Below are 26,418 nucleotides of genomic sequence, written 5' to 3' on the forward strand. Positions count from 1 at the left end.
CTGACGAACAGAGGCTAGGGACACCATTCTTACCCATCCTGGCTAATAGCCATTTATGGACTTAGCCACCATGAATTTATCCAGTCCCCTTTTAAACATTGTTATAGTCCTAGCCTTCACAACCTCCTCAGGTAAGGAGTTCCACAAGTTGACTGTGCGCTGCGTGAAGAAGAACTTCCTTTTATTTGTTTTAAACCTGCTGCCTATTAATTTCATTTGGTGACCCCTAGTTCTTGTATTATGGGAATAAGTAAATAACTTTTCCTTATCCACTTTCTCAACATCACTCATGATTTTATATACCTCTATCATGTCCCCCCTTAGTCTTCTCTTTTCCAAACTGAAGAGTCCTAGCCTCTTTAATCTTTCCTCATATGGGACCCTCTCTAAACCCTTAATCATTTTAGTTGCTCTTTTCTGAACCTTTTCTAGTGCTAGAATATCTTTTTTGAGGTGAGGAGACCACATCTGTACACAGTATTCGAGATGTGGGCGTACCATGGATTTATATAAGGGCAATAATATATTCTCAGTCTTATTCTCTATCCCCTTTTTAATGATTCCTAACATCCTGTTTGCTTTTTTGACCGCCTCTGCACACTGCGTGGACATCTTTAGAGAACTATCCACGATGACGCCAAGATCTTTTTCCTGACTCGTTGTAGCTAAATTAGCCCCCATCATGTTGTATGTATAGTTGAGGTTATTTTTTCCAATGTGCATTACTTTACATTTATCCACATTAAATTTCATTTGCCATTTTGCTGCCCAATCACTTAGTTTTGTGAGATCTTTTTGAAGTTCTTCACAATCTGCTTTGGTCTTAACTATCTTGAGTAGTTTAGTATCATCTGCAAACTTTGCCACCTCACTGTTTACCCCTTTCTCCAGATCCACCCTGTACGTCCTTGTACCTCTACTGGAATAAGGAACTAGTTGCATTCTCAGCAGCACAAACTGTGAAATATCTTCTTGAATTCCTATCTCATTGCCTGTTGCTGCTCCATCTGCTGGACTTTTGGTGACTTACTTTCTCAGACACCTGTGCTTCACTTTCCTCTATTTTACCTGCAGTGACTTCTCCCCTGTCTTCTAAATTTTGGTTATTCATCCTTTTGAGCTATTTTTAATTATGCATCAATGGAGTTCCTTCCTGCTGCTCTCTGTGAGAAACCTTGAAAATATGAAACAATCAAAGATCACTCAGCAGTTCACAAAACAAAAATGGAAAGCAAGTTAATGACCAAACAAACATGTAACTCTTGTCCCGTGATCCTTTTAATCGTGAATCCAAGATGTTTTTAAGACTAGAAATTTGTTTAAAATTTTAGATAGATAATGCTTCCTGGTGTATTTGGGGGGGAAACACGTGCTTGCTAATAGTCATGTGATACCCCTTCTAACACCAAACAGCAACATTTCATCTTTAGTTTGCACTACAAACTACTACTACATCCCCACATGGCTCGGTACAGGAACCCCCGACAGCAGCTGGCCGTGGCGTTCGCTCCTTGTCCCTTCCCGGTTTCCATCCCCGTCACGTGGTCCTGAGACTCCGGAATCGCTTCCGGGATCATTGCGGCCTTTCGCCCGTAGCCAATCACTGATCTTCTGCGCCAATGAGACAGGGTCTAGCGAGGGGGCGGGACTTCAGCTTTTTTGAACCAATGGGAGCCGGCGGGGGTGGGGCCTCGGTCTCCCCTGCGCCAACGGGAGGCGGTGGCGCCAGGCGGGCGGGGTTGGGCGCGGGAAGGCGGAGTGGGCGCGGCGGAGGGAAGATGGCGGAGGAGGAGAAGCTGCCCTCGGGCTGGGAGAAGCGCATGAGCCGCAGCTCAGGTACCGCGGCCGAGCGGGGGCCCAGGCGCTGGGGCTGGAGGTGGGGCCGGGGCCGATGGGGGGGTGGGCTGGTCTGCGGGGTGGGGGCTGGTCTGCGGGCTGGGGGCCGAGCCGAGCCGGGTGGGTAGGAGGCGGACTGGGGTCGGGCCGGGAATGGAGGGGCCGGGGTTGGGGCTGGAGGCGGGGCCGGTTGGGGGCCTGGCGGAGGGGGGCGGGTTGGGCCGGTGGGGGCCGAGCCTGGGGCCGGGCCGGGTGGGTAGGAGGCGGACTCGGGCTGGGGTGGGGGGGGCCTGGCCTGACCTGGCGGGGAATGGGGGGGTGGGTGTTGGGTCTGGAGGCGGGGCCTGGCGGAGGGGGGCGGGTTGGGCCGGTGGGGGCCGAGCCTGGGGCCGGGCCGGGTGGGTAGGAGGCGGACTCGGGCTGGGGTGGGGGGGGCCTGGCCTGGCGGGGAATGGGGGGGGGGGTGTTGGGGCTGGAGGCGGGGCCTGGCGGAGGGGGGCGGGTTGGGCCTGGGGGGCCGTGCCGGGTGGGTGGGTGGACGGACGCGGGCCGGGGTTGGGCTTGGGCGTGGGAGGGCCGGGTGGGGAATGGGGGCTGGCCCCAGAGGGGTTGGGGTGCAGAGCGTTTGGGCCCGGAGGCGAGAGGGCTGGTCCCACAGGTGTAGGTCCTGGGGGGCGGGGGGGGGGTGGTTGCTTGGTCCCCATGGGCTTGTCTGTGGGGGTGGTTAGCCCTCCTTATTGAGGTGGGTGATTGGTTCCCATGGGGAGGGCCTTGCGGGGGAGGGTTGGGGATGGGGTGTGGGTTTTATTTGGTGGGTGCCCTGCTGCATACACAGAGTAGAGCCAGGGTTGAAGTGACTTTATCAGTGATTCCCTGTGGTGGGGGAGGCTCTAGTGTGGCAGGCCGGGGGTCTCGCTATGTCTTTGCTTGGGGATAAGCTTTCCCCATGATATGAGACCAGAGAGCAAGCTCTGGAGGGCCCATGTTCGTTCACCTTGGGGTGGATGGGCAAGTCTGGAATGAAGCTCTGGAGTGTCCCTATGTGGGGAGGGGAAGTGGAAGTTGGAAAGGTGCCTTTCTTGGATGCTGGTCCCAGAGTGGATGGAGTGGATACTGGGGCGTGTTCTGCTATGGGGTAGGGTCAAGTCTGGAGCAAGGCCATGACACACTCCATGTGCAGTTTAGAGGCAAAGCACTTGCACAGGATCATGACATGAATCATGTGTTCCAGATAGTTTTGCCAGGATGCTGACAAGCCCATGGTAGTTGTTTTATAATTGGAGGTTTGGTCCCTGTATCTTTGGGCTGGAATTTCCCTTTCCCTCTTCCCCCTTGTTGCCTTCCATGCAGTGCTCTGTGCGTGACAGTCACACTCCTTAAGAGCTTTGAGTACTTGGTTTGCTGGTTCAAAATCCTTTGGGCTGAAAGGGGTTATAGAGCGGGAGGTTAATGATGGAGAAAATCAGCCTGGCCCATGTGAATTCCTGCTCGTGCAGGAATGAGCTGCTGCCAGCTTGGAGGGCAGGAGCTTGCAGCATCTCCAAGTTACAGTATTAGTTGGCTTGGCTTCACAGCTGAGTGTCCCCTGTCCTCTTGATTGCTTGCTTCTGGAGAATTTTGCTGCTTATTCTAAAGAGCAGTTGGTTTTGGTTGGGGTGTGTTTTTTGTTAGTGGTAGCACCCAAAGACACACCCAGGATCAAGGCCCCATTGTTTGTGCAGTGCCCGGCACACACAGACATGATTTCTTGCTTAGTCTTCCAACTGCAAGATCATAGAATTGTAGGACTGGAATGGACCCTGCAAGGTTCTCTATTTCAGTCCCCTGCACTCCTGGCAGGACTAAGTATTTTCTAGACCATCCCTGACAGGTGTTTGTCTAAACTGCTCTTAAAAATCCAATGATGGAGATTCCACGGCCTCTCTAGGCAATTTGTTTCAGTGCTTAGTCACCCTGACAGTTAGGAAGTTTTTCCTAATGTCCAGCCTAAACCACCCATTGCTTCTTGTCTTATCCTCAGAAGTTAAGGAGAACAAGTTTTCTCCCTCCATCTTGTAACAGCCTTTTATATACTTGAAAACTGTTATGTCCCCAGACAAACCCAATTTTTTCAATCTTCCCTCATAGGTCACGGTTTTTAGATGGCTAATCATTTTTGTTGTGCTTTTCTAGACTTTCTCCAGTTTGTCCACATCTTTTCTGAAATCTGTAAATTATGATGCGTTTGTAAGGTATGAGTCACTGATATATATGTAGGCCTTTCATCCTTCCTGTGGTAGGGATTTCACCATGCTTTATCTTCACATATATGCTGGGGTAAAGCGATACATAATCTCCTTGTTCTTTGCCAGAAACCCAGAACCTTTCACTTTCTCTTCAGGGATAATACAGGCAGAGTTCTGCTGTGTGAGTGCACTTCTTCAGAAGGTGTGTTGCTTTTGTGTGATGCCGGAAGGCTGCAGACACACTTTCTGCTTTCATAAGAATAATTAGTACTTTACAAATATGAACTATCCAGTTCACCTGTGGTGAAGGTTTAAGGGCCTTCTTGTATAGAAATCAGTGGGAGTTTTGACATGGACTTCAATGAGAACTGGATCAGGACTGAAGTGACTTGCCAGAGCTGGAAAGAGGCTGGATGAGCTGTTGTGCTCACACCACCCCTTCCTTTATTTCTTATTAGGAATGTTTGTTAGAGACCAGAATCTTAACAGATGGGATTGACATCTGCAATGCTGCAGCATTCCCTTATTATGGGATATTGAGTGTTTCCAGTTCCTGATTTGAGCTGACATCCACACATTCTCACCCACTTGCAGAAATTCAGTCTTGTATTTCTGATGAGATAAGCAAGAAGCTAGTGCCATGAGTCTGAAAGGAACTTTTAAAATCTAATCCTCTCCTCCCTTTTATTTGTAGGCCGTGTGTACTACTTCAATCACATTACGAATGCCAGCCAGTGGGAGCGCCCCAGTGGTGGCGGGAAGAACGGCCAAGGAGAGCCCGCCAAAGTGCGCTGTTCGCACCTCTTGGTGAAGCACAACCAATCCAGAAGGCCCTCATCGTGGAGGCAGGAAAAGATCACACGGAGCAAAGATGAGGCACTGGAGCTTATAAATGGCAAGTAAAAGCAGGAGAGGTTGATGGTAGAAAAGGGGAAAGTCATGTTAGGGCCTAAAACAAACACACACACAGAGAAATGGTTTATTAGTGGCATGAACCCTCTAAGGCAAAGTTTTTGAGCCAAGTGGCTTGAACATGGACTTTCGTGTAGCACAGCCACTTGGGGAATCAATTTTGCTGTGCGATTCACTGACCCTGATTAAATGAAGTAAGAACAGGATTCATCCCTTCCCCGTCCCCTTTTGTGTTTTTGTAATGTCATGTCAGACAGGTGTATTTGTATTTTCTTTGTAAATGTGTATATTATTTTTATATTAAAAATAAAATAATTATTTGAAGCTAAAACAAATGTTCCTTTAACATCTTCCTTTTTCTACGTTTAAGATTTCATTTGCCCTAATGCAGTTTCTATAAATTCTGATGAATCTGTGCCTGAGATATGCATAAACATTTGCACAGGGATAGTCAAATATCCTGCTTAGATGAGCCACAAAATGTACATTTCCCAACACAGTAAGTTTCCCAGTGTGCGGTGGCCTTAAACTGGTCCAGGAGGGATGGAATCCTGTGTCTTTCCTAAGGCCTGTTGTGACAAGTCACCGTACGTATTGTCCCTTGCAATGCTGGCAGTAGCTTTTAATTGGGATGCTGCTTAGGCAGTGAGGTTTGGACTTATGAACTGAGCATGGGATTGGCATTTAGAGACTGGATTCTCATCCCAGCTTCTCCATTGACTCTCCTATTGCTTTGGGGCCAAGTTAGTCAGGGTCTGGGTGAAGTCAGTGTGGAGTCTTCCTACTGACTTTGGATCAGCGCCTTAACCTTTTTCCCATTATAGTCTGACCTACCTCACAGGGGTGTTGTGAGGACTAACATTTTGTAAAGTGCTTTGAAGCTGTAAAGCACGGTTATTGCTGCATGCTGTTATGTGACTGTAAAGTTTCTTGTTGCTTTTGGAGGGCTCAGCAATGAGGTTTTACTCGCAACAACCTTGACCCTGCTTCAATTAAAAAAACCAACAATTTGACAGCATCTGGGGGAGAAGAAAATCACCCCCAGCAAACTCTGTTTAGCCGTGAAGGCTCGCCAGGGTACTAACCAAGCGGTGGTGCCCAGTGTGTTTTGAAAGAGATGCGGAATTAACTGCCAAGAATGCTAGCACCTTTTCAGGAAAATCTCCTTTGTGAGTTAGCTTAATTAATTAGTTATAACTGGCATAATAAAGAAGCTGTTGTGTACTGCAGGGTGTGAGGAGTGCTACAACAAAGTTTATTAGAACTGTGCACATGGAGTTGAGAATTTTATAAATAAAAATAATTTGAAATATTTGCAGCCTGACTGTCATAAACAGTAATTAATCCTAGTAGATTCACTTGTATCTTAGGGTGAAACTCTCCTCTGTGCAAAGAGCTAGCACAAGACTGCAGTAGTATCTAGGCCTCATGCTGCCCCCCTGCATAGAGGTGAGGATTTAGGTGGGTCTTGTTTGCTCTTTGCATGGGGGGAATTTCACACCATACCAAATAACTGACAATTGACACTTTGTAGTACAGCAAAGTTTGCTGTCCTATACTGATACAGCAGAACCCCATTTATCTGATCTAATTGGGATTAGGGCCTGATTAGATAATCAAAAATTGGAATAATCCAGAGAATGGGAAAATGCGGGCCTGCAGCACCATCTAGTGGTCACAGGAGAGATTGCCCGTTTTGGACCTGTGTGCGCTGGTTGTTTCCTATGGAGAGCTGGAAAATGGAGGGTCGGATAAATGGGGTTTTACTGTACTAGAAGCAAGAGTGCTTTTGTCATGGTACAGAGCAAGTGTTCATAAACTTAGGTCCAAGTGAGAGAGAATGAATTTTAGAGGGAAAAGTTCTCTTGAGCTGTGTTAACTAAGTGGTATTTCAGAACCTTACAGCCAGTTAGGCTTTCTGCTGTTAGAAGATCTGCACGCAAATTATCGCCCCCTTAGAAGCCCGAATAACATTATTCTGAATAAATGAATCAGTCTTCTTTATAACTTTGTTTGGGTGCCCTCCTTTATCTCAGACACAGCAGGTCTTCAACATCTGATAAGGTTATGGAGAGAGACTTTTTTTTAATCTTGTTCTGTATGAGATCCGGATGTAATTTTTATTTTAAAGTGATTTTTAGTGCTAGACTAAAGTGCAGGATTGACAGCCCTGGAGACTGAAGTCTCCTCACTCTCAGATAATTTTTATGTTTAGCAATCTTTTTCACTGTGTGGCGCCTGAGGACAAGAGAGATGTGATTAAAACTTATTTGATGTAAATGTCCTGCTGTGTTCTTGATAAAGGCCATTAGGGATTCTTTCATTCATCATGTTTATTATCATTGTATTTTTGTCTCCTGAGAATGAAATGGCATGATCAAAAAATCTATTTCTGTCAACACTCCCATCTGTGCTTGATAAACGCTATTCCCTGCAAAGGTCATAGGGAACATCCACTCATAATTATTTTATGTAGGTTGTTTCTGCATTTTCCTTGCTCCAGGAAGGTGAGATGACACATTGGCTCTTTCCAGGTCAACAGTATCAATCTGGTATTGTCCTCCTGAAAATGACAGAAAATTATAAAGTTTTAAAAAAGCAAACCAAAAAACCCCACTAGAGAATGTACTGCATGAATGCACAGCTTAACTCCACTACAATTTCTGACAAATAGTCAGGCATCATTGAATTTCTTTGTGCAGATGTATTGTACCTGATTAACGTAATTATAGCACAGAATTGTTTAAGTAGATCTCTTGGGAGGCGTTTGTTCGACAGACAAAGCACACCAGTCTTACGTTTTGTTTAGAGAGCAGTTAAGTCTCTATTTCCTTCAGAATCTTTAACTCTGGAATTAAAATTTTATGCAATATAAACCTGTGATTGGAATTTGTTTAAAGAAAATGCTTCGTTAGTCTCCTGTCCTCAGGGAACCTGCTAAAGGTTAGCGTTTTAGATAGATGAACTTTGGTTAGTTTTGGACACTTTACTTGCTTGTGATTCTCTTCCGAGTAATAAGGAAAATAGATTGAAGACAGCTAGAGGTGATGTATTTGTGAATAAACCAGCATTGCAAAATCTTATACCATTACGAAAGTTACAATGGGTGAATAAAATGTCTGTAGGTTAAACTAGTTTTCACTGTAATCCTGATATTTTGATTTGTATTCTAGCAGTGTTTAGAGGGCCCCATTGTGCCAGGCTCTGCACAAATACATAGTGAGAGACAGTACCTGTCTTGAAGAGCTTCTGATTGAAATAGACAAGGCAGAGTTGGTGAAAGGAAGGCTTATTAATCCCATTGGAGACAGGGGAGCTGAGGCACAGGGAGTAAGTGTCTTGCCCAGAGCTGCACAGGGTGTCCATGGCAGAACAAGTTGACCCCCAGTTTAGTGCTTTAACCTCAAGATCATCAGTTGGCAAGTACGTTTTGTGCTTGGACTAATAAACTGTCCTACATTTAGCAGAGCTGTGATAACCAAATTTAGTTTCACTTTGCAGGCTTGTGAAATTCACTGTAACAACTTCATTCTCCAGAAGCTTTTAACAGCATGAAGGTCATGGTACAAACTGACTACTCAGGGACTTTAACATTAAAGCTTATGATCCTTTCTTAACTCAGGTGCCTTTCCTTTTTTTAGCATGAGTGTGCAAATTAAGGCTGAACCTTCTTGTATGTGTGTTGGTGCAACGGGAGGTAATATGACACATTTACCAGCAGGGTTAGAATGATGCTTGGAAGTAAACATGCACTTAGGGTGATGCAAACATGTATTTTGGAAGAATGCTGTATTTTGATAGCAAATGTATTGTGCAAATATACTGTTTACAATAGGCTGGAGCAGCTTAGCTTAATTAGATCAACAATATTCATTTTCCCCTCTGAAATGTGCCTACATAAATGCTATGAAAACAAATGGTCTTCTGCCCAGAGGCACAAGAGACACAACAAGCCTCTCTGGGGTAAATGACTTACTCATAATCTTGCATTAATCTTCCTTAAATAAAATACAGAACAGATTCTGAACTGATACACCGCTCCCGTTGTGTGCTCACTCTCACTTCTCCCACTCCACCTCTAAGGAATACATATTAAACAAAGTAGAAGGTGGGATAAATATGCATACCCCTTTAATTTAGCAACACCACTCCTATTACTGCTAGCGTCTTTGTGTTAAAGCACATCATCGCATTCATTCCTCAGAAGGAATATAAACTACCATGGCTCTCAAATATAGTCACAGGGCTGTAGTCAGAAGTCAGTCTCCCATTCTTCCTCTCTGGCAGCTTTCCTACAGGCCTGGTTCTGAGGTTAGTACTAGTCCAGCTAAAGATACAGAAACAATTCTCTACTCAATTAAATTCCTTGCATAATTACACAGATGTAGGGTACTGGCAATTACTTCAGCTGAAGGGATCCAATTGATTGAACTTTGGGGTGTGAGGGCGGAAATGTGCCATTGTTGGGGAAATCCCAAGGACTTGAAGCAATAAAGAATAGTGTTTTATGCTCTGTTTCAGTCAGTGGAAGACTCTTGTACTGGGAACTGCTTGAATGAAATCTGATGTAGTTTGACAGATTTATTTTACTTAAAAACCAAGCTCTATCCTCTTTCAGTCCCTAAAAATAGACAAAACTTAGCCAAGCAGAAGACTGAGTCATACTGGCTTAAGACAAAAATCAACCATATATTTTTGTCACTGGCTGGGTCACCAAAACCAGACAGTCTTTTGGAGAATCATTGAGGTGTAGCTGTTTGGCAGTGACTGGTTAGCTTGCTGTCAGTGAATTTTTTTCCCCTCTAGTTTCTTCATGACATGGCAGCTTACTGCAATGTCTCATCCAAGGCAAGGGCTGCCACAAGCTTTTGTGGGTAGTTCTGGGGTCTTGAGGAGGAAGCTCATTTCCTTCCCCTCTCTGAATATCGACAGGCTCCTATCTCCTTGCTATGAAATGTGAATGTTGCATGTAATGGCGAACACTTAAAATTCCAACAAGCACTGAGACATCTCTAAACTCCACTGGACCATCAGTGCAAGGCAGGAATCACTACACCTCCAATAGGAATGTGGTGTCTCTTTCCACAAGCTCACTCCTTCTAGTGACACTTGGATTTTTGCAATTCGCTTCATGGTCTCTCTTCATGCGTAGTGCTGTCAACATGGCTCTACAGGTCTCCATTACTGCTAACATCTTCGCTCTTGTTGCTGCATGAGCTGCTGCTGTTCTTAAGCGCCTCTATTTCCCCTCTAGTTGCTTTGTCCTCTCCCACTCTTGCTCGTTTTCTTGCCACCCACGGCTTCTGATTCCCTCTGTGCTAAGTGGCCTTACTTTCCTAACTTCAGAGCCCACTTCTTCCATGAGCTACCTGTGCTGATCTCGCTGAGAGTCTCCGGGGCTTCTTGCACCTGAATTCCTGTACCTGTGGCTTGACTGAGTTGGTCTTTATAGCGCACGCAGAGAGAAAAGGGGCTTAAAGCGCCATTTGCACCTGTATAATGCTATAAATCCAAGATGTCAGAGTGGCATTTGCTTCCTGTGCAGATGCAGTTCATCTGTAAAATATTTGCTAATGAGGGAGCATTTCTGGAGCCATATTTGGAGTATGTGGTAGCAAAAGTTCTTTTATCCCCTCAAACTTTTGCATCTGATGTTGCCCTCTTCTGTCCCTGAGCATTCCCCCAAACCAGTGGTCCCCAACCTTTCCTGTGGGGTGGGCACCGGACGACTGGCCGCCGGACAAGCAGCGTCATCAAGAGGCGTTGCCGCTGAATTTCGGCGGCTGCTTGTCCGGCGGCCAGTAGGCAGGTGCACGTGGATGCCCCGATGGGCACCATGGCACCCACGAGTACCGTGTTGGGGACCCCTGCCCCAAACTACTAAAAAGAATTTAACACACTCTCTCACGCTCTCTTATTCATGCGCGCGCACACACACACACTCTGAAATAAGGCTCTTCCACTGACCCTCCTACAGCAGTGAACTACAGCTTGACCTCTAGTGTCCAGATGCCCATCTTTCAGAGCATGAGTGCTCTCCCCTGGCTTACAGTGCCCAAATGGTAAGTTACCTCAGTTAAGCTCTTCAGCTTCTGAAACCAGGAGATTTATTGACTTCAGGCTAAACAACTTCCTTTTCCTGTGTGCTTCTCCCTGAATGCTTCAGGAGAACCAGCAGCCATTGCTTATTGAAAGTCCAACTGCCACACCTACCCTGCCTTATGGTCCCAAGATCTTGCAGGGTTTCACTGGTAGGATGCTCATGCTGATAATGGCTGGACTAAGCACAGTCTTTCCCTTTTCATAGCAATTGCTGTGTCCAGCATTTCTCTTTGGAGATGGAAGACTGGGTGTCCAGAAGGCAGCAAAGCTTGACTTACTTTGAAAGAAGTAAGAAGCTCTCCCTCACCTTTGTTTGGGGTGCTGAAGTTCCCCCCGGACATGAGCCCTTGAAGTTAAGTAGGTACCAACACCACCTTTGAGGCATGTGCACCTACAGGGTGCCTCAGGAGAGGCACGCAGAGAAAACAAAAGTGGAGAAACGGGCACACGAGATCCGAATCTCTCCCTCTAACATCTGTGTTCTCCTGTATTATCTGAAAGAGCATTAGGACCTTGCCTTCCCTAATTATAAATAATCTGAAGACTGACTTGTTCCGGTCCCCTGCTGTTGTCCTTCACAGCTAGAGGAGAGAACCACCTCCTGAGTTTTGAAATGCTACAAGCTGGTAGTGCTAGTCTTTCTACCATGATCACTTCACAGGTCTCCTGGGACGAGGGCACACTTCTGTTGATTAATCCTCCTTCAACTTCCCCCTCTTTAGGGATGTGCCACGGTTTCTCTCTTTAAAGCACACACAGGTATGATGCTGTTAACGTGACATAACATCCTGTGGTCCAGAGGGAAAAGCACTGGACTGGGACTTGGGAGATCGGTGCTCTACTCCGAGCTCTGCTGCTGACCTGGGTGACCTTGGGGAAGTCACTTCCCCTCTGTGACTTCCCCTCATGCTCTTTTGTCTATTTAGGCTGTAAGCATTTTGCAGCAGGGCCCCTCTCACTACATGGCACAGTGCGTAGCTCAAGGGGGGGCCCTGATTTGGGGTTCTAGATGCTGTTGTAAGATTAATAATACCCCAGTACTCCTTGACTGTTAATAGTACTGCTATTAAGCTTAGGCTATTATTGTTTAAAAAAAAAAAAAGCACATGCTTATTTTCTCAGACACCAAATCACAACTGGGGTGGCTGCAACATTTCTGTGACGGGTGTAAATGCGAAGGGGAGACAGAAACTGACTAGGGAGGTGCAGGAGTGTGAAACCAGGGGATAAAAGAGAACTAGGAGACAAAGGGAGAAGAGGTGGCATTTCCTAATGGCTGAGATGTACATATTCTATGGTACTGGTATGGACTCGCAGTCCCATTGTGTTCGAGCACCTCACAAGCTTTACAGTACTTATCCTTGCAAGCCCCGTGAGAGGCAGGGCAGTGTTGTTGTCCCCATTTCACAGATGGAAACTGAGGCACAGAGACTAGTATTTAGGCACCTAACAGCCATTGACTTCAGTGGGAGTTGCATACCTAAATACCTTTTGAAGATTGGGCCTGAGTGACTTATCCAGGGTCATGCAGGGAGCTGGGGCGGAGCAGACAGTTGAACCCAGGTCTTCTGGGCTAGCACCCTAACGCCTGGACCATCCTTCTGTCAGCTTGTGCAGTAATGGAAATGATGGCAGCCCGTTTCCTTGAGCCACTGGAACTTGTGCAGAGCCTGGGAGAATGCAGTGCAGGGCACGGTCTCTGCCCTGGGTGGAGGGAAATGCTAGACTGGGCCTAGGAGGGAATTTCTCCTTCATTCCAGTGAAACTAAACAAACACTGAAACAAATTTCTATACCATTCACGGCTTTTGTGGAGTGCCTCTCGCAAAAATAGCTGGTGGGCATTGGGTGCCTTTGTTAATCTTAATGCTAATGGCTTCTAATTAAAAAGTAAAGCAAGGCCAGTGCTGGTTGATTTAGCAGTGATGTAGTACTCTGTATGCCAGAGATGCTCTTCAAAATGGCCCATTCAGTTGCATTAAGATATAAGAATGGCCATGCTGGGTCAAACCAATGGTCCATCGAGCCCAGAATCCTGTCTTCTGACAGTGGCCAATGGTAGATGCTTCAGAGGGAATGAACAGAATGGGCAATTATCGAGTGGTCCGTCCCCTGTTGTCCACTCCCAGCTTTTGTCTGTTACAGGCTAGGGACACCCGGGACATGAGGGTTGCATCCCTGACCATCTTGGCTAATAGTCGTTGATGGACGTATCCTCCATGAACTTCTCTTTTTTGAACCCAAAATCCTGCATAGCCCTTTACTCAAGAGACTAACTGATCTCAATGAACCACCAAGAACTGTCTGTCATGGCATAATTCAGATACCTGCGTGTGACACGGTTTTGCTTGTCTCTGATTTAAATGTTTTCAATGCCTGAGTAGTTAGATACCCCCTTCTACTCTCCAAAATACAAGTCAAATGTTGAGTGGCTGATGTGAAGGAACAATCTAAAAGGTGAGTTACATTCTGTTATTTCTTGTTACACAGATAGGAGGGCAGGGTAGTACATGTGCTGGAGTTGTAAGACACAGCTTCCAGTTAAGGCTCTGAGTATTTCCATTATAAGCCCATTTTCGGACACCCATAACTTTCCAAATCTTCCACCTATTTGGCTGAAATGTTCCATGTTTGGCCTTTTACCAAGGGTAAACTTTTGTAGATTTAAGTACAAAGTTCTTGTCTTGGTTGGGTGGTGGTGAGTTTCTGCATTTCAACCCCTCTCTCCCCACCACCCTTGTTAGCAACTAGAGATGAAACGGCTTAGGATGCACAAGGAAGATTGAAAGGTGGTTGGAAATAGCCTTGGGTAAGAAGTGCTTCTGAGTGTGGTGGGGAAAGTTTATAGTTTTGACTTGATTTACATTTAAGAAGGTTTGCAAACCTCACTTCTTACATGCAGAGCACTTTGGAAAGTGCATGACTGTCTGTCTTAGCTGGGTGGTGAAAAGGCGTCTGAGATGTGTGAATTGCTGAGACAGGTTCTGTAGGAACCCAGTACTTGTAGTTTATAGACTGATTGGTGAATAGTGAGTGAGGTTAGGGCTTCACAGGAGCTGCTTCCCCATTTGTTGCACATCTTGTGTAAGTCACTGTCATGGATTCTTTTCTAGTATGCACAGAACAGCACACAGTAGTAAAAGATCCTGCGAGAGCATCTGAGGTTGTAGAAAAGCATGAAACGTTATTTACATGATCAACTACATTGTAATACAAACACATGAAGGTGAACGGAAGAATGCCGCTGTTGCTCAGGAAGGTGGAATTTCTACAGTGATGGAAAACGCCTCCTGTCATTGTAGGAAACTTTGACCCTATGGTGCTATCGTGACATAACAGTGCCTCAGTAAATGCCAGTAGTGTAGACATGGCCAAAGTGGCAGTCATGCTTGCAAGTGCAACCTGAACTTCCAGGATTCAGTGCAGCAAATGGCCACTGATGTTTGGCACAAAGAACACGAAGCGAAGTCCTGAGGTGCTGTGCTAGTTTCTTGGGAGTTATGGACCTTCTGCAATGGCTCACACTTACCATTAGGGGATGCTAAGACTGAAGCACCTCTTTGAAATGGCACAGGGGAAAAGCAGGTCCCTTGAAATGCTCCTCAGTAACTAACAAAAGCTCAGATTTATCTACCCATTTTCATTATGAATATTTCCGCTCCCCAGCATGCTCTCTGACTTGGCTCTTGCCTCTGACTATGAATTATCATGTGTCAACAGGATACATCCAGAAGATTAAATCTGGAGAGGAAGATTTCGAATCCCTTGCTTCCCAGTTTAGTGACTGCAGCTCTGCAAAGGCGGGAGGAGACCTGGGTGCTTTTGGGAGAGGTAGGTGACATGAATTCAATACTGAGATTACACAATTGACATTGAAATTCCTCAGTAGGGGGTGAGAATTAATAATCCCTCCCACCCCCCAGTGGATTGGTGTGCTAGGAGAGCTTGCTGCACATGAAATGTAGTTTGCTGCTTAGACATTAAACCAGTTAGGAATACAGCTATGATATTATTCTAGGAGGAGAGGATGTTACACAAACGCTCCTTATGAAATTGGCTTTCGCTTTGAGAGAGATTTTTTTCAGCCACGCTGAATGGGAATCCAGTTGTTTAGCGTAACAAACCGTGAACAAGGAGGAAATGAGCAAATGGAACTAATGACAAGCCAGGCAGATAATTAAGCACTAATCTCGGGGGGGGGGGGGGGGGGGGTGTTAATAGCAAATTGGCGAAATGGGTGCAATTTTCAGCCAACCAAAAATAATGCTGCTGGTGAGGGAATTCATTTCAGAAATATTGATGTGTGGTGAGGGAGTAAATACAAGAAGCTGCTCTCAGATCACTTATTTCAAGTGTCCTAATAAATCCCATTAATAAGGAAGATCCTTTGAAATTTAGAAGTGAAACTGAACCAGCTGAGATTCATTGTCCTATCTATGATCACTTAATTTTTAATCGTGTTTGGAGTTGCTCATCTATTGTTTCCACTGAATAGAACAAAGTGCAAAACAATGAAATCCTGTAAAAGCTGTATTTAAAAAACAAACAAACAAAAAAAACCGCCACCTAAATGCCAGGAGCACATAAAAGATATGTGCCCATGTTGAATATTGTAGCTGGAGTAAATCAGGAAATTGGTGCTGGCAAATGCAGCATTTTCTGTCTTTGGCTTTAAAACATGTTCTCCAAAGTCACAAACTTGAACAAACCCAAAAGGAAGAAGTCTAGTGAGAACTGCCTACAGCTGAAACAGTGAGGTGGAATCATGTGTCACAGTCAATGGAAATCCCACATTTTTCTTAAGCTCATTGGTGAGGATAGCAGGATGAGGAGTCAGTATTCTTAAGGCAAGTTCCTGAACACTTTGAATTTTTGCCCTGCTGCAACTATACAAATTTTGCAGCAGAAATCTATGCTGATGCACAATGCTGCAAGGGTATGTTAGAGAGCAGATAGTGCACAGGACAGTCTGCATAGTTGTATCAGAATAAAAAAGTATTGTTTTATATCCACATACGGATCTAATTAATATTGCAGTTAAATCAGAGATTCTTCAAGTATTGTCCCTGTGAGTGCTCCACTCCAGGCACGCATGCGCCACTGTGCCTTTGATTGGAGATTTTTGGTAGCAGTGCCCGTTCTGTCTGTGCATGTGCCCTACACATCCTTGTACCAAGGCTATAAAGGGCTGTGCGGGTGAACCGCCCTCAGTTCCTTCTCAGCTGCCTTCGGCCAGAGATGGAGTCTAGTATGTGCCTGTTTGGTGTCTGACTATTTACCCCCCTTGTTAGTCTTTTAGCTACATAATTAGTGCTTCGTAGTAGTAGCTTTAGCATCTTATAGTTGGAACTTCTGTTCTCCCCTCCCTTTTTTTTTTTTTATTTAAGAAAATATATATATATAACCCCCCAGTGAAGGGTTTGAACAACTTTTTCTTTTGTCGGGGATGCCAGTCTCCCTAAGATTTAAAAGGTGATTCTCTTGTTGAGACCTATTGGTGATGGGCACTCCCACTGCATTCGTTGCCTCGGAGACTCTCGTGGTCCCAGCCCTTTCCCAGCACCTGTGAAATATGCTCTTCTTTTAAGGGAAAGTCCTGTAAGAACAGGGAAGTTAAGCATAGACAGTTAACGATGGAGAAAGCCTTACGACCAGCTTCAGAGAACTGGGTACAGAGAACTCCGCTGTACAGGTACCCTCCGCATCTGTCAGTGCCTCATCATCATCATCGAGAGCACCGTCACCGAGAGCTTCCAAAAGGAAGATGGCACCAAAACCCCAGTTTCTGGCATTCTCGTTGACTGAGGTACCTATAACTGCACCGCTGGTACCAAGAGCTTCCCGTTCAAAGTATAAGGGAAGCAAAACAACAGAGTTCCTCATCAAAGAAGACCCAGTCACCGGTCCCAAGAAGAGAGCTAGTGACGCGCCAAGTACTTCAGATACCATGAAGCACGTTAAGGCTTCAACTAAGTCCAATACCTCAGTGATACAGGGCTTGGTAACAAAGACTGCTAGCACCGAGAGACCAGCTTCAATGGAATCCGTGACCCCACTCAGTATCAACATCAGTGCCTCGCACAACAGCCTCTTCAACATCATTGGTGATGGTACTGAGTTCTGTTGGTACTGCAGGAATTCTGGTACTGAATGAGCCAAGGTCTCTGCTCCTTGCAACCTCTGGATGTCACTTGGTGCTGAGGTCGGTTGCGTCACTGACACATCTCAGTAAATTGATTTTTATAGGAGCGCTTCTGGATTTGATAACCGGCAGAGGATTGATCTCTCTCTCTCTCAACAGGTTCCTTGCTGTGTTTATAAAAAAAAAAAAAAACAACCCTTATACAAAGAGTGCACCTCAAGCTGTAGCACAGACGTGTCTACAACTGCTGGAGCACATGGCAGCTTGTGTTTTTGTGACACACAATGCCATCTTCAGTGTCTCTAGGGGTGGCTCAGGACTGTTTAGGTATCCAATAAATGCAGTCTCAATAAGCAGGTATCTGTATCCAGTCAGGTCCTACAGTCACTCACCTGGTAGATGGATCCACCCAAAGTTTGTGCAGAAATCCTGTTCAGCCAGAATCCTCCTGCAGTCATGTTAACATTGGATGCTTCCCTCTTGGGATGGCGAGCATATTTGGGTCCTCACATAGTCCAAGGAAAATGGTCACAACAGGAACAGTGTTTGCACATCAATCTGTTGGCATTAAAGGGGTCAGAAACGCTTGCTTTCACTTTCTTCCCCTACTCAAAAACAACTCCATCAAGATCATGATGGACAACATAGCATGTATGTATTCTATCAATTGTCAGGGTGGAGTGCTTTTTCCCCCTCCGTCTGTAGCAAAGTGATAAAGCTTTGAAACTCATGTGTACCCAATCGGATAGTCATCTCGGTGGCTTACCTCCCGTGTATACAAAACACCGTGGTGGATGACCTGAGCAGACATTTCTCCCTAAATTATGAATGGGAGCTGGACTCTCAAATCCTCAACAAAATATTCCTAACTTGGGGGTCTTTTTTATGTATATCTTTCAACTTCATTGCTGTTAAAGGTCCTTATCAAGATCAGAGAGGACCAAGCCAAAATTGTTTTGCACCAACTTGGCCAAGACAAGTTTGGTTTCCTTACCTCATCGAACTCCTCTCTCATCCTCCGCGGCGGCTCCCAATCAAACCTCGACCATTGTCTCAGGATGCGGGTCAGACGCTTCACCCTAATCTGAACATTCTGCAATGACAAGCTTGGCTCCTCAATGATTCTCTGGACAAGAGACCACACGTTCATTGGAAGTTGTCACGGAGTCCCTGGGCGATGCTCTGGAACTGCTCCCCACAAAGCCAGTCAGGACTTCGGGGAGCCTCCTCTCCCTTGGAGCAGACTGTCTTCAGGGCAAGAAGCTCACACGGCTTCACCTTCCTGGGTCTGACCTTGGAGCATTCAGCATATGCCCCTCCGTGCGCTTCCCACAGTGGGTCCACCCAGGCGGGGTCCTGGGGAAGCCAGAGGTCCTGCACGCACCCCCCACTTTGCAGTCAGATGTGACTCTTAGCCAGCCAGTAAAATAGAGGTTTATTAAATGACAGGAACACGGTCTAAAACAGAGCTTGTAGGTACAGAGAACGGGACCCCTCAGCCGGGTCCATTCTGGGGCCCAGCGAGCCAGACAACCCCGTCTGCACTCACTTCCCGTCCCCAACCAGCCCCAAACTGAAACCTCCTCCAGCCCCTCCTCTGGCCTTTGTCTCTTTCCCGGGCCAGGAGGTCACCTGATCTTTTTGTTCACCTTTAGCTATCCCCTTGCAGCGGGGGGAAGGGCCCCGGCCATTTGTTTCTAGGAGACAGAGTGTCGGCCATTTATGCATACTGGCCTTTATCCCACCCCTAGAGACTTGAGACATGCATAGGGGAAACTGAGGCACCCACACAGTATTGAGAGGAGACATTAAGAACAGTCCCACTTCGTCACAGAAGTACAAAAGATTGGTTAAATAGCCAAAAGGAATCTACTCAACATACTTCCCTTCAGAAATTGAGAAGTACATAAGAGTGGCCATACTGGGTCAGACCAAAGGTCCATCAAGCCCAGTATCCTGTCTTCCGACAGTGGCCAATGCCAGGTGCCCCAGAGGGAATGAACAGAGCAAGTAATTGTCAAGTGATGATTGTCCATTCCCAGAAGATTACAACCTTTGGTGTAACCAGCGCCATCTTTCTCCATCCAGTCGCCTCTTTCCTCAGTCTTGGATTACTTGTTGGAATTGAAAAATTCTGGCCTTTCTATGAGTTCCATCAAGGTTCATTTAGTGGCAATAACAGCTTTCTGTGTGCAAATAGGTGGTTTCTTGGTATTTGCACATCTGAGTGCAGCGAGATTCCTGAAAGGACTTATCAATCTTTTTCTGCAGATTAGAGCCCCTACACTGCTTTGGGATCTCAGCCTGGTTCTTAACTGTCTCATGAAACAATCCTTTGTGCCATTAGCTACGTGCGACATCTGTCTGAAGATGGCTGCCTCAGTGGTCAACACTTCTGCTTGAAAGGTTGGGGAGACGGGCTTTACCTTCTCTGTGGAAAACAAGGGATCTTTAGGACCTCAGCCAACGTTCTTATGGTGTCCTGAATTTTATATCCACCAAATTACTCACCTTTCGTTTTGTTTCTAAGCTGCATCAGTCTACAGAGGAGTCGGCTTCTCCTACATTAGATGTTAAGAGGAAACTATTCAGGCAGACTCCCTAGACTCTTTGTTTCTATTGTGACCACGGCTAAGGGAGTATCTGACTTTCTAAATGGATCTCTGGATGTATTATTGCCTGTTACGGTTTCGCTGAGGTTATACCTCTTCTGAGAGTGACTGCATGCTCTACTACGTTCTACATCTGTAGCTCTACTCAAAGACATTCCGGTTGCTGAAATCTGCGGGGCTGCGATATGGTCCTCAGGGCACACATTTTTCCAACCACCGTTCCCTAATGAATGCCGCAGTAGGCAGTGCAGTTCTTTCTTTAGTGATGGACTCTTTTCCAAAATTCCCATCTCCCAGAAGTGTTACTGCTAGGGCAGGGGTCCCCAACGCGGTGCCCGTGGGCGCCAGGGCGTCTAAGTGTGCCCGCGTACTGGCTGGCGGATGAGCATCCGCTGAAATGCCACCGACAAGCAGCAGCATCCAGAGGCGTCGCCGCTGAAAATCGGTGGCATTTCTGCGGCGACGCCTCTGGATGATACTGCTTGTTGGCGGCATTTCGGCGGCGGCGACGCCTATTGATGTTGGCGGCATTTCGGCGGCGGCGACGCCTATTGACGTTGGCGGTCCTCCGTGGCTCGTCATCTGGTGCCCGCCAGACGAAAAAGGTTGGGGACCACTGTGCTAGGGGGTCACCTGAAATGGAGCACCCACAGGGACGCTACTCAAAGAAGAAATTACTCACCTTGAGCAGTAACTGGAGTTCTTTAAGATGTGTGCCCTGTGGGTGCTTCGCTACCCTCCCTCCTCCCCTCTGCATCAGAGCTGCCTCTGTGGGCTTTCCAGTAGAGAAGGAACTGAGGATGGTTCTCCCCCACAGCCTTATATATAGGGCCCTACCAAATTCACTTTCCATTTTGGTCAATTTTACGGTCACAGGATTTAAAAAATTGTAAATTTCATGATTTCAGCTTAGATCTGAAATTTCATGGTGTTGTAATTGTAGGGGTCATGACCCTAAAAGGAGTTGTGTGGGGGTTGCAAGGTTATTGTGTGTGGGGGGGTGCTGCTACCCTTACTTCTGCACTGCTGGTGCTGGCGGTGGCGCTGGGCGGCTGGAGAGCTGCGGCTGCAAGCCGGGAGCCGAGCTCTGACGGCAGAGCCGCCATGAGCTGCAGTGCAGAAGAAAGGATAGGATAGGATAGGATGGCATGGTATGGTATTGCCACCCTTACTTCTGTACTACTGCTTGTAGAGCTGGGCTCTCAGTCAGCAGCCACCGCTGTCCGGCCGCCCAGCTCTGAAATCAGCAGCCCAGAAATAAGGGTGGCATTGTACGGTACTGCTACCCTTACTTCTGCACTGCGCTGGCGGGGCGCCGCCTTCAGAGCTGGCTGCCAGGTCAACAGCCACCGTTCTCCAACCACCCAGCTCTGAAGGCAGTGCAGAAGTAAGGGTGGCAATACCGCGACCCCCCTCCCCTAAAATAACCTTGCGACCCCCCCCTGCAATTCCCTTTTGGGTCAAGACCCCCAATTTGAGAAACACTCATCTCCCCCATGAAATCTGTATAGTATAGAGTAAAAGCATATGAAAGACCAGATTTCACAGGGGGAGACCAGATTTCATGGTCTGTGATGCGTTTTTCATGGCTGTGAATTTGGTAGGCCCCTATTTATATAGCCTTGGTACAGGGCATGGGGTGTGTAGGGCGCATGTGCAAGCAGAACAGGCACGGTTACCAAAAATCTCTGATCAAAGATGTAGGGCTCATGCACCGCTAAAGTGGAGCACCCACAGGGGCACGCATCTCAAAGAATTCCAGTTATTCCTCCTTCCTCAGACAAATATTTCCTTTTAGTGCATAACACTGGCATTTTATGGAGTCCGTGAAATACCCATGAATCTTGGGATGCTGTGATTGCTAGTTTTGGCTCATTTGGAGACCGTCCGTTCATTGTAGTTCTTGGTGACTTACAGAAAAAGATTTCTCCTGGTTTAATCAGAAAGTAAAGAAATGTTGCAAGACTCTGTCTCCACTAGATGACAGTAGAACTGCAAGTGGCTGCTGCACTCTCGAGATGCCACACTTAGTCTCCATCTTTGTCTCTTGCTGTCATTTGGGCTGCAAACATAATTTATTAGAACTGTGAATACTGGTTACTTCAGAGGTGAAACTGCTAAAACATTCCAATTTATCTTCTTGAAAAACTGCAAGTAATTGATGCTTTTTGCTTTAGGAAAATTATTCTGGTGTGGCACACAAGGGCTCTTTCCTCGTCTGAAGTAAAGGTCCTGTGCTAGTAGCAGAATTAACTAAAATCTAAGATGAAGGGTTTTCAGTACGCAGTTCTAGGCGAGATAATGCTGTTTGAATCCTGTGTGAATGTGTCGTTAGAATAAGAATTAGTGAGACAGGCGAACAGTTTGCCTCTCCTACCAATTAATCTAAATTCTAAACACTAAATTGAGAGAAGCAGAACTCTGAGAAGTCCTATGTATCAAGTTACTTCAGTAATAAAACCAGTGTTCTTCTGAAGGGTAAGACATCAGGCTGAAGCGATTATGACTAATCCTGAAAGGAGGAATCTAGCCTTCATGGCATCTTGCTGCCTTGCTAGAGCAATGACTATGGATGGATTTAGACCCGAAAGTAAAATATATGAATTCTGTAGCAGCTCCTCAGCTACATGTGATGCATCCACGATGTATGGCCTATGTGGGGCTGGAAAGCTTTAGTTCCCAGAGAGATTAGTATATCACCGAAATGTCTCTTTAGGGGAAGAAAGCGCCTGCTGATGATCCATCTGTCATGCTGTCTAATGCTTTCTGCAGCCATCTCCTAATGTGCTGAGGAGTCCAAAGCTACAGCATTGTCTTGAAACTCTGAGACAAGGGTCATAAACTTACAGGAGATTTATGTTGTGTTCCTGGCGAGCAGATGATCTATCCCTCTTCAGGCATCTCAAGGCAAACACTGCAAAGTGCTAAGTGCAGGGAATGAAGCTTCCTTACGTGCCAGGAGGCTCTCTGCCCTTTTGCAGGCATCTGGTGTGCAAGTCCCACAGTGAGACTGTGATTTGCTGGCAGAGTGGAGCCTCGTTATTTCAGCTGGGAGATGCAGTTTCTCTGCTATAACTTCCAAACTGTCACAGGAAATTGGGCAAAAATCCTGTTCCCTCTTGAACCGGTAACTCCCCTCACGGCTGAAATCCTTCTAACCGAACCTTTGTAGCCCACTGCAGAACTGCCCTAGGCCGCCCGCTCATTCTGTCTCATGCAGGGGCCATCCCAGCGTCACCTGTGGCTTTCTTAGGTCTCCATTGATAAACCATCAGGAGCTTGGTGACATGGAGACCAGAGCATTAAGCATGCTGACTATCTAGGTCATGACATTACCCAGATGCATCCTGTAAATTATTTAGTGCAGCTTGTAATGCACACCGCATCTCTCCCCTCTCTGTGCCTTAAGGGCATCTGAGACTGAAAGACTAACACCCTCTTGTGCCAGTGAAGCTGCTGAGGAGATTTCCTCTGCCCTTTGAATTCCCGGCTTGCTGAAACACTTTTCCTGGCAGCAGTGATGTTTATGAGGTGTGAGTGAAAGCTCTGAATCTGAGTCATGTGTGTTGGTGGAGTGTCTGCTGGGAACAGATGAAAACAAACACCCCCTGCAAGCTATTAATTGGTGACTTCGTTGCTTGCCTGGAGGCTGCCTTTGTTTGAGGCTGGCGCGCTCAGAAAGGTCTTCCACTCTCTGCTGACTTAATTGAACTCTCTCTCATTGCTGCTTTCTGCAGGTCAGATGCAGAAACCTTTTGAAGATGCCTCCTTTGCGCTGCGGGCTGGTGAGATGAGCGGACCAGTTTTCACAGATTCAGGGATCCACATCATTCTACGTACGGAGTGAAGTGCCTGGTGACCTGTAGAAAGGAAAGGGCGAGGGGAAGAAAGGGGGGGAAAAACCCTACTCCAGCCCTGCACTCTCCCGAATGAACTTCATAGATCTAGTTAAAAAACCTCATTTCATATTTCAATACCTTCCGTGGCACCTGACACGTTTTCCACCTGTAGAGATGCATGGTTAGCCAAGGATGAGAATGCAATCAAACTAACAGACGGTAGCATCTTCCATAAGCAGAGAGAATGTTAAAATTCTCAGGCATGCCCCAGCCGCTTGAGTTTTATATTGACAATTCCTCCGTTTAGGAGACGTGTCGATGCTAAAGGTCACACTTCAATGCTTCCCACATCCACCTTATTAAAGATAGAGTATTTATTACAGAACTGCACTGATGGTGAAAATGACTCGTGAGCTCTGGTGTTTAAGATGGAATGAATCTCTGTCCCACCCCCGCATCCCTGCACTGCTTTAAAAAAAAAAAAAAGGTTTTATCTAGAATAAACAGCATTCGGTCTGCACCCCAGTTTGTTTGTTTGTAGAACCGATCTGTCAACGCCATTTATAAACTGATGTTAAGATACCACATAAAGAGCCATGCTGATAAGGCCTGTCACTGGTGCCTGTGTGTAACTTCCCTTCATGTAGCTGGCTCAGTGCAGATTGTTGGTTGTTGGTCCTGCCAGACAATGGTAACTGGAGCTTCCACCTCTGCCGTTGCATGGACTTAAAACTTGAAGATGCCTTTTGGTTTGTGATGAGTATAAACAAAGGGGGGTTAATGGGCAGTAGTTCCCAGTACAGAAAGATCAGTAGCCAATTAAGCTGTGTAGCGGTATGTAGAATACTGTGTGTTAACTATTCCAGCATGAGGTCACTCCGTTAAGACATGACGGTGCCATTCAGTAGGAGGGACTGCAGTGTGGAGAGAGTGCTGTTTTCTCAGAGCTTCTCTTTATCCACTTGTGGTTTAATCGTTTGTATGTCACTGTTTCCAGTTACACTGCATTGCTTATGTTTAGACCAAACAAAACCAGATAAAGTTCCCAGCTTCGGTCCAGTGCAAAGATGCTGTATAGTTCCAGTTCTCTTAAGCAGAAAATAAAGCCCTCTCCAGTTGAACATTTCCAAAGCTCTGGCATTGATTATTTCTCCCCTTCCTCCCTGGATTGTACAGATCTCTTTGGTCTCTTTTAAATCCCTGTGCAGCATGTGTAAAGGCAGCTTTGGCCAGTTTGATCTTAAAATGGAAATATAACGCCGGTGATATTAAACAAAGCTGTTCTTTCTGGGTCTTGAAAGAAAATCAAACAGCCGCCAAATAACAGGGGCCCTGATTCTGCCACTTGTGGCTGTGTTGAGTAGGGCCTTGCCCAGGGCATAGTTCTGTTGGAATCATGGAGTTAGGTGCGACTCCATGTGCGTAAGAGTGCTACATCAGGCTCTGTAGTGTCTAATTCAGTAACTGTTTGCCAAATTCTCTCAGTTCTGCAAATCTACAGAGGTTTTCTTTATATCAAACCAGCCATTACAGACACTGACTCCTTGGTGTGATTTAAAGATTCCTATCTTGTTTTAAAATGACGAAAGGCAACATCTCCCAAAAGCTCCAGCCAATTAAGATGATCACCTAAACCAAGAGGCATCTGAAAATGAATATTTCTTGCATTTCTGCCTCTGCTCTTTCCCTTGCTAGTCATTCTGGGGAAATGGAAGGCTCTTGCGTATCAGATGACAGTTAGTCTCCATAGCAACATATTTAAAAAAATACCCTCCCTGTTGTGGGGTGACAATCAGGTGAGAACTTAGAAAAGGAAAATTACCCCAAATCACTGCAATATCATGAAAACAGGATCAAACGTAAATGGGAAGTGGAGATACCTCTTAAAATGTGGTGAACTAGCTGAAGTATTGGCAGCTGAATGCTTTCGGAAGCTGGACTTGGTCATGATTTTTGTTTCCAAATTGTAATAGGTTTAAGCCTGAATTACATGGTCTCAATACTCAGTTCAACTCTGTCCTCTCCTTTTCAAAAGATAGAGCAACAAAAGCAGCAGTTGGGAGGTGGGAGTGGCTGAAAAGATCAGGACAGTTTTAGAAAGTACACCAAAAAGAGGGGGCAGGAGGGCAGGCCAAATCAGGTGCTCTTTTATTTAAAAAAACCCCCACCCTTTTTGGTAATATTGGAGTGAGGGGATAGTTAATGAAACACACGCACTGGATTGCAAGCTGGTAAAGAATTTGAAACATAGTATTGACCTGTGGAACTCTGCCACAAGATATTGAGTTTAGTGGGGTTCCAAAAAGCATTTGAGGTTTTATATGGATAATGAGAACACCCACAGGTAAAGTAGGTAGGAGGTTGTTTGTTATGATTGGGTTTCTGCCCCCCTAGTGCTAGGAATACTGCATGCATAGGGCCTGCCCCAAAGAGCTTCCCAGCCATACAGGGAAGGGATAAAGAACCTGGGTGCTTCAGGGCAGCTATCCAAACCAACTACTAACTGAGTGGGTGTTTGGGGTGAAGCCTCCCCCCAGGCACATTATTCCCTACTTGTCCATTACAGAGTTTCTTGCAGTTGGTAATGGCCATCTCCTAGAGATAGAGATATCCATCTCCTAGAGCTGGAAGGGACCTTGAAAGGTCATCGAGTCCAGCCCCCTGCCTTCATTAGCAGGACCAAGTACTGATTTTGCCCCAGATCCCTAAGTGGCCCCCTCAGGGATTGAACTCACAACCCTGGGTTTAGCA

General features: G+C 46.1%; 1 protein-coding gene across 1 annotated transcript; it reads left to right on the forward strand.

Annotated features, from left to right (window-relative positions):
- The first annotated feature begins 1,753 nt into the window (after positions 1-1,753).
- On the forward strand, positions 1,754-24,792 carry PIN1 (peptidylprolyl cis/trans isomerase, NIMA-interacting 1). The gene is made up of 4 exons (XM_065419287.1): positions 1,754-1,836; positions 4,756-4,956; positions 14,795-14,905; positions 23,566-24,792. Exons 1-4 carry the CDS (start codon positions 1,779-1,781, stop codon positions 23,673-23,675), a joined length of 480 nt encoding a protein of 159 aa, XP_065275359.1. The 5' UTR covers positions 1,754-1,778; the 3' UTR covers positions 23,676-24,792.
- Positions 24,793-26,418: the final 1,626 nt, after the last annotated feature.

Source organism: Emys orbicularis, chromosome 19, assembly GCF_028017835.1.
Source record: "Emys orbicularis isolate rEmyOrb1 chromosome 19, rEmyOrb1.hap1, whole genome shotgun sequence".
Taxonomy (NCBI): domain Eukaryota; kingdom Metazoa; phylum Chordata; order Testudines; family Emydidae; genus Emys; species Emys orbicularis.

Bases quoted from the DNA above. Each gene is read 5' to 3' on its own strand.
- PIN1 (XM_065419287.1), top strand. From the start codon at position 1,779: ATGGCGGAGGAGGAGAAGCTGCCCTCGGGCTGGGAGAAGCGCATGAGC. The intron at 4,957-14,794 runs GCAAGTAAAAGC...ATGTGTCAACAG, and splicing joins GGCACTGGAGCTTATAAATG to GATACATCCAGAAGATTAAA. The intron at 14,906-23,565 runs GTAGGTGACATG...TGCTTTCTGCAG, and splicing joins CCTGGGTGCTTTTGGGAGAG to GTCAGATGCAGAAACCTTTT.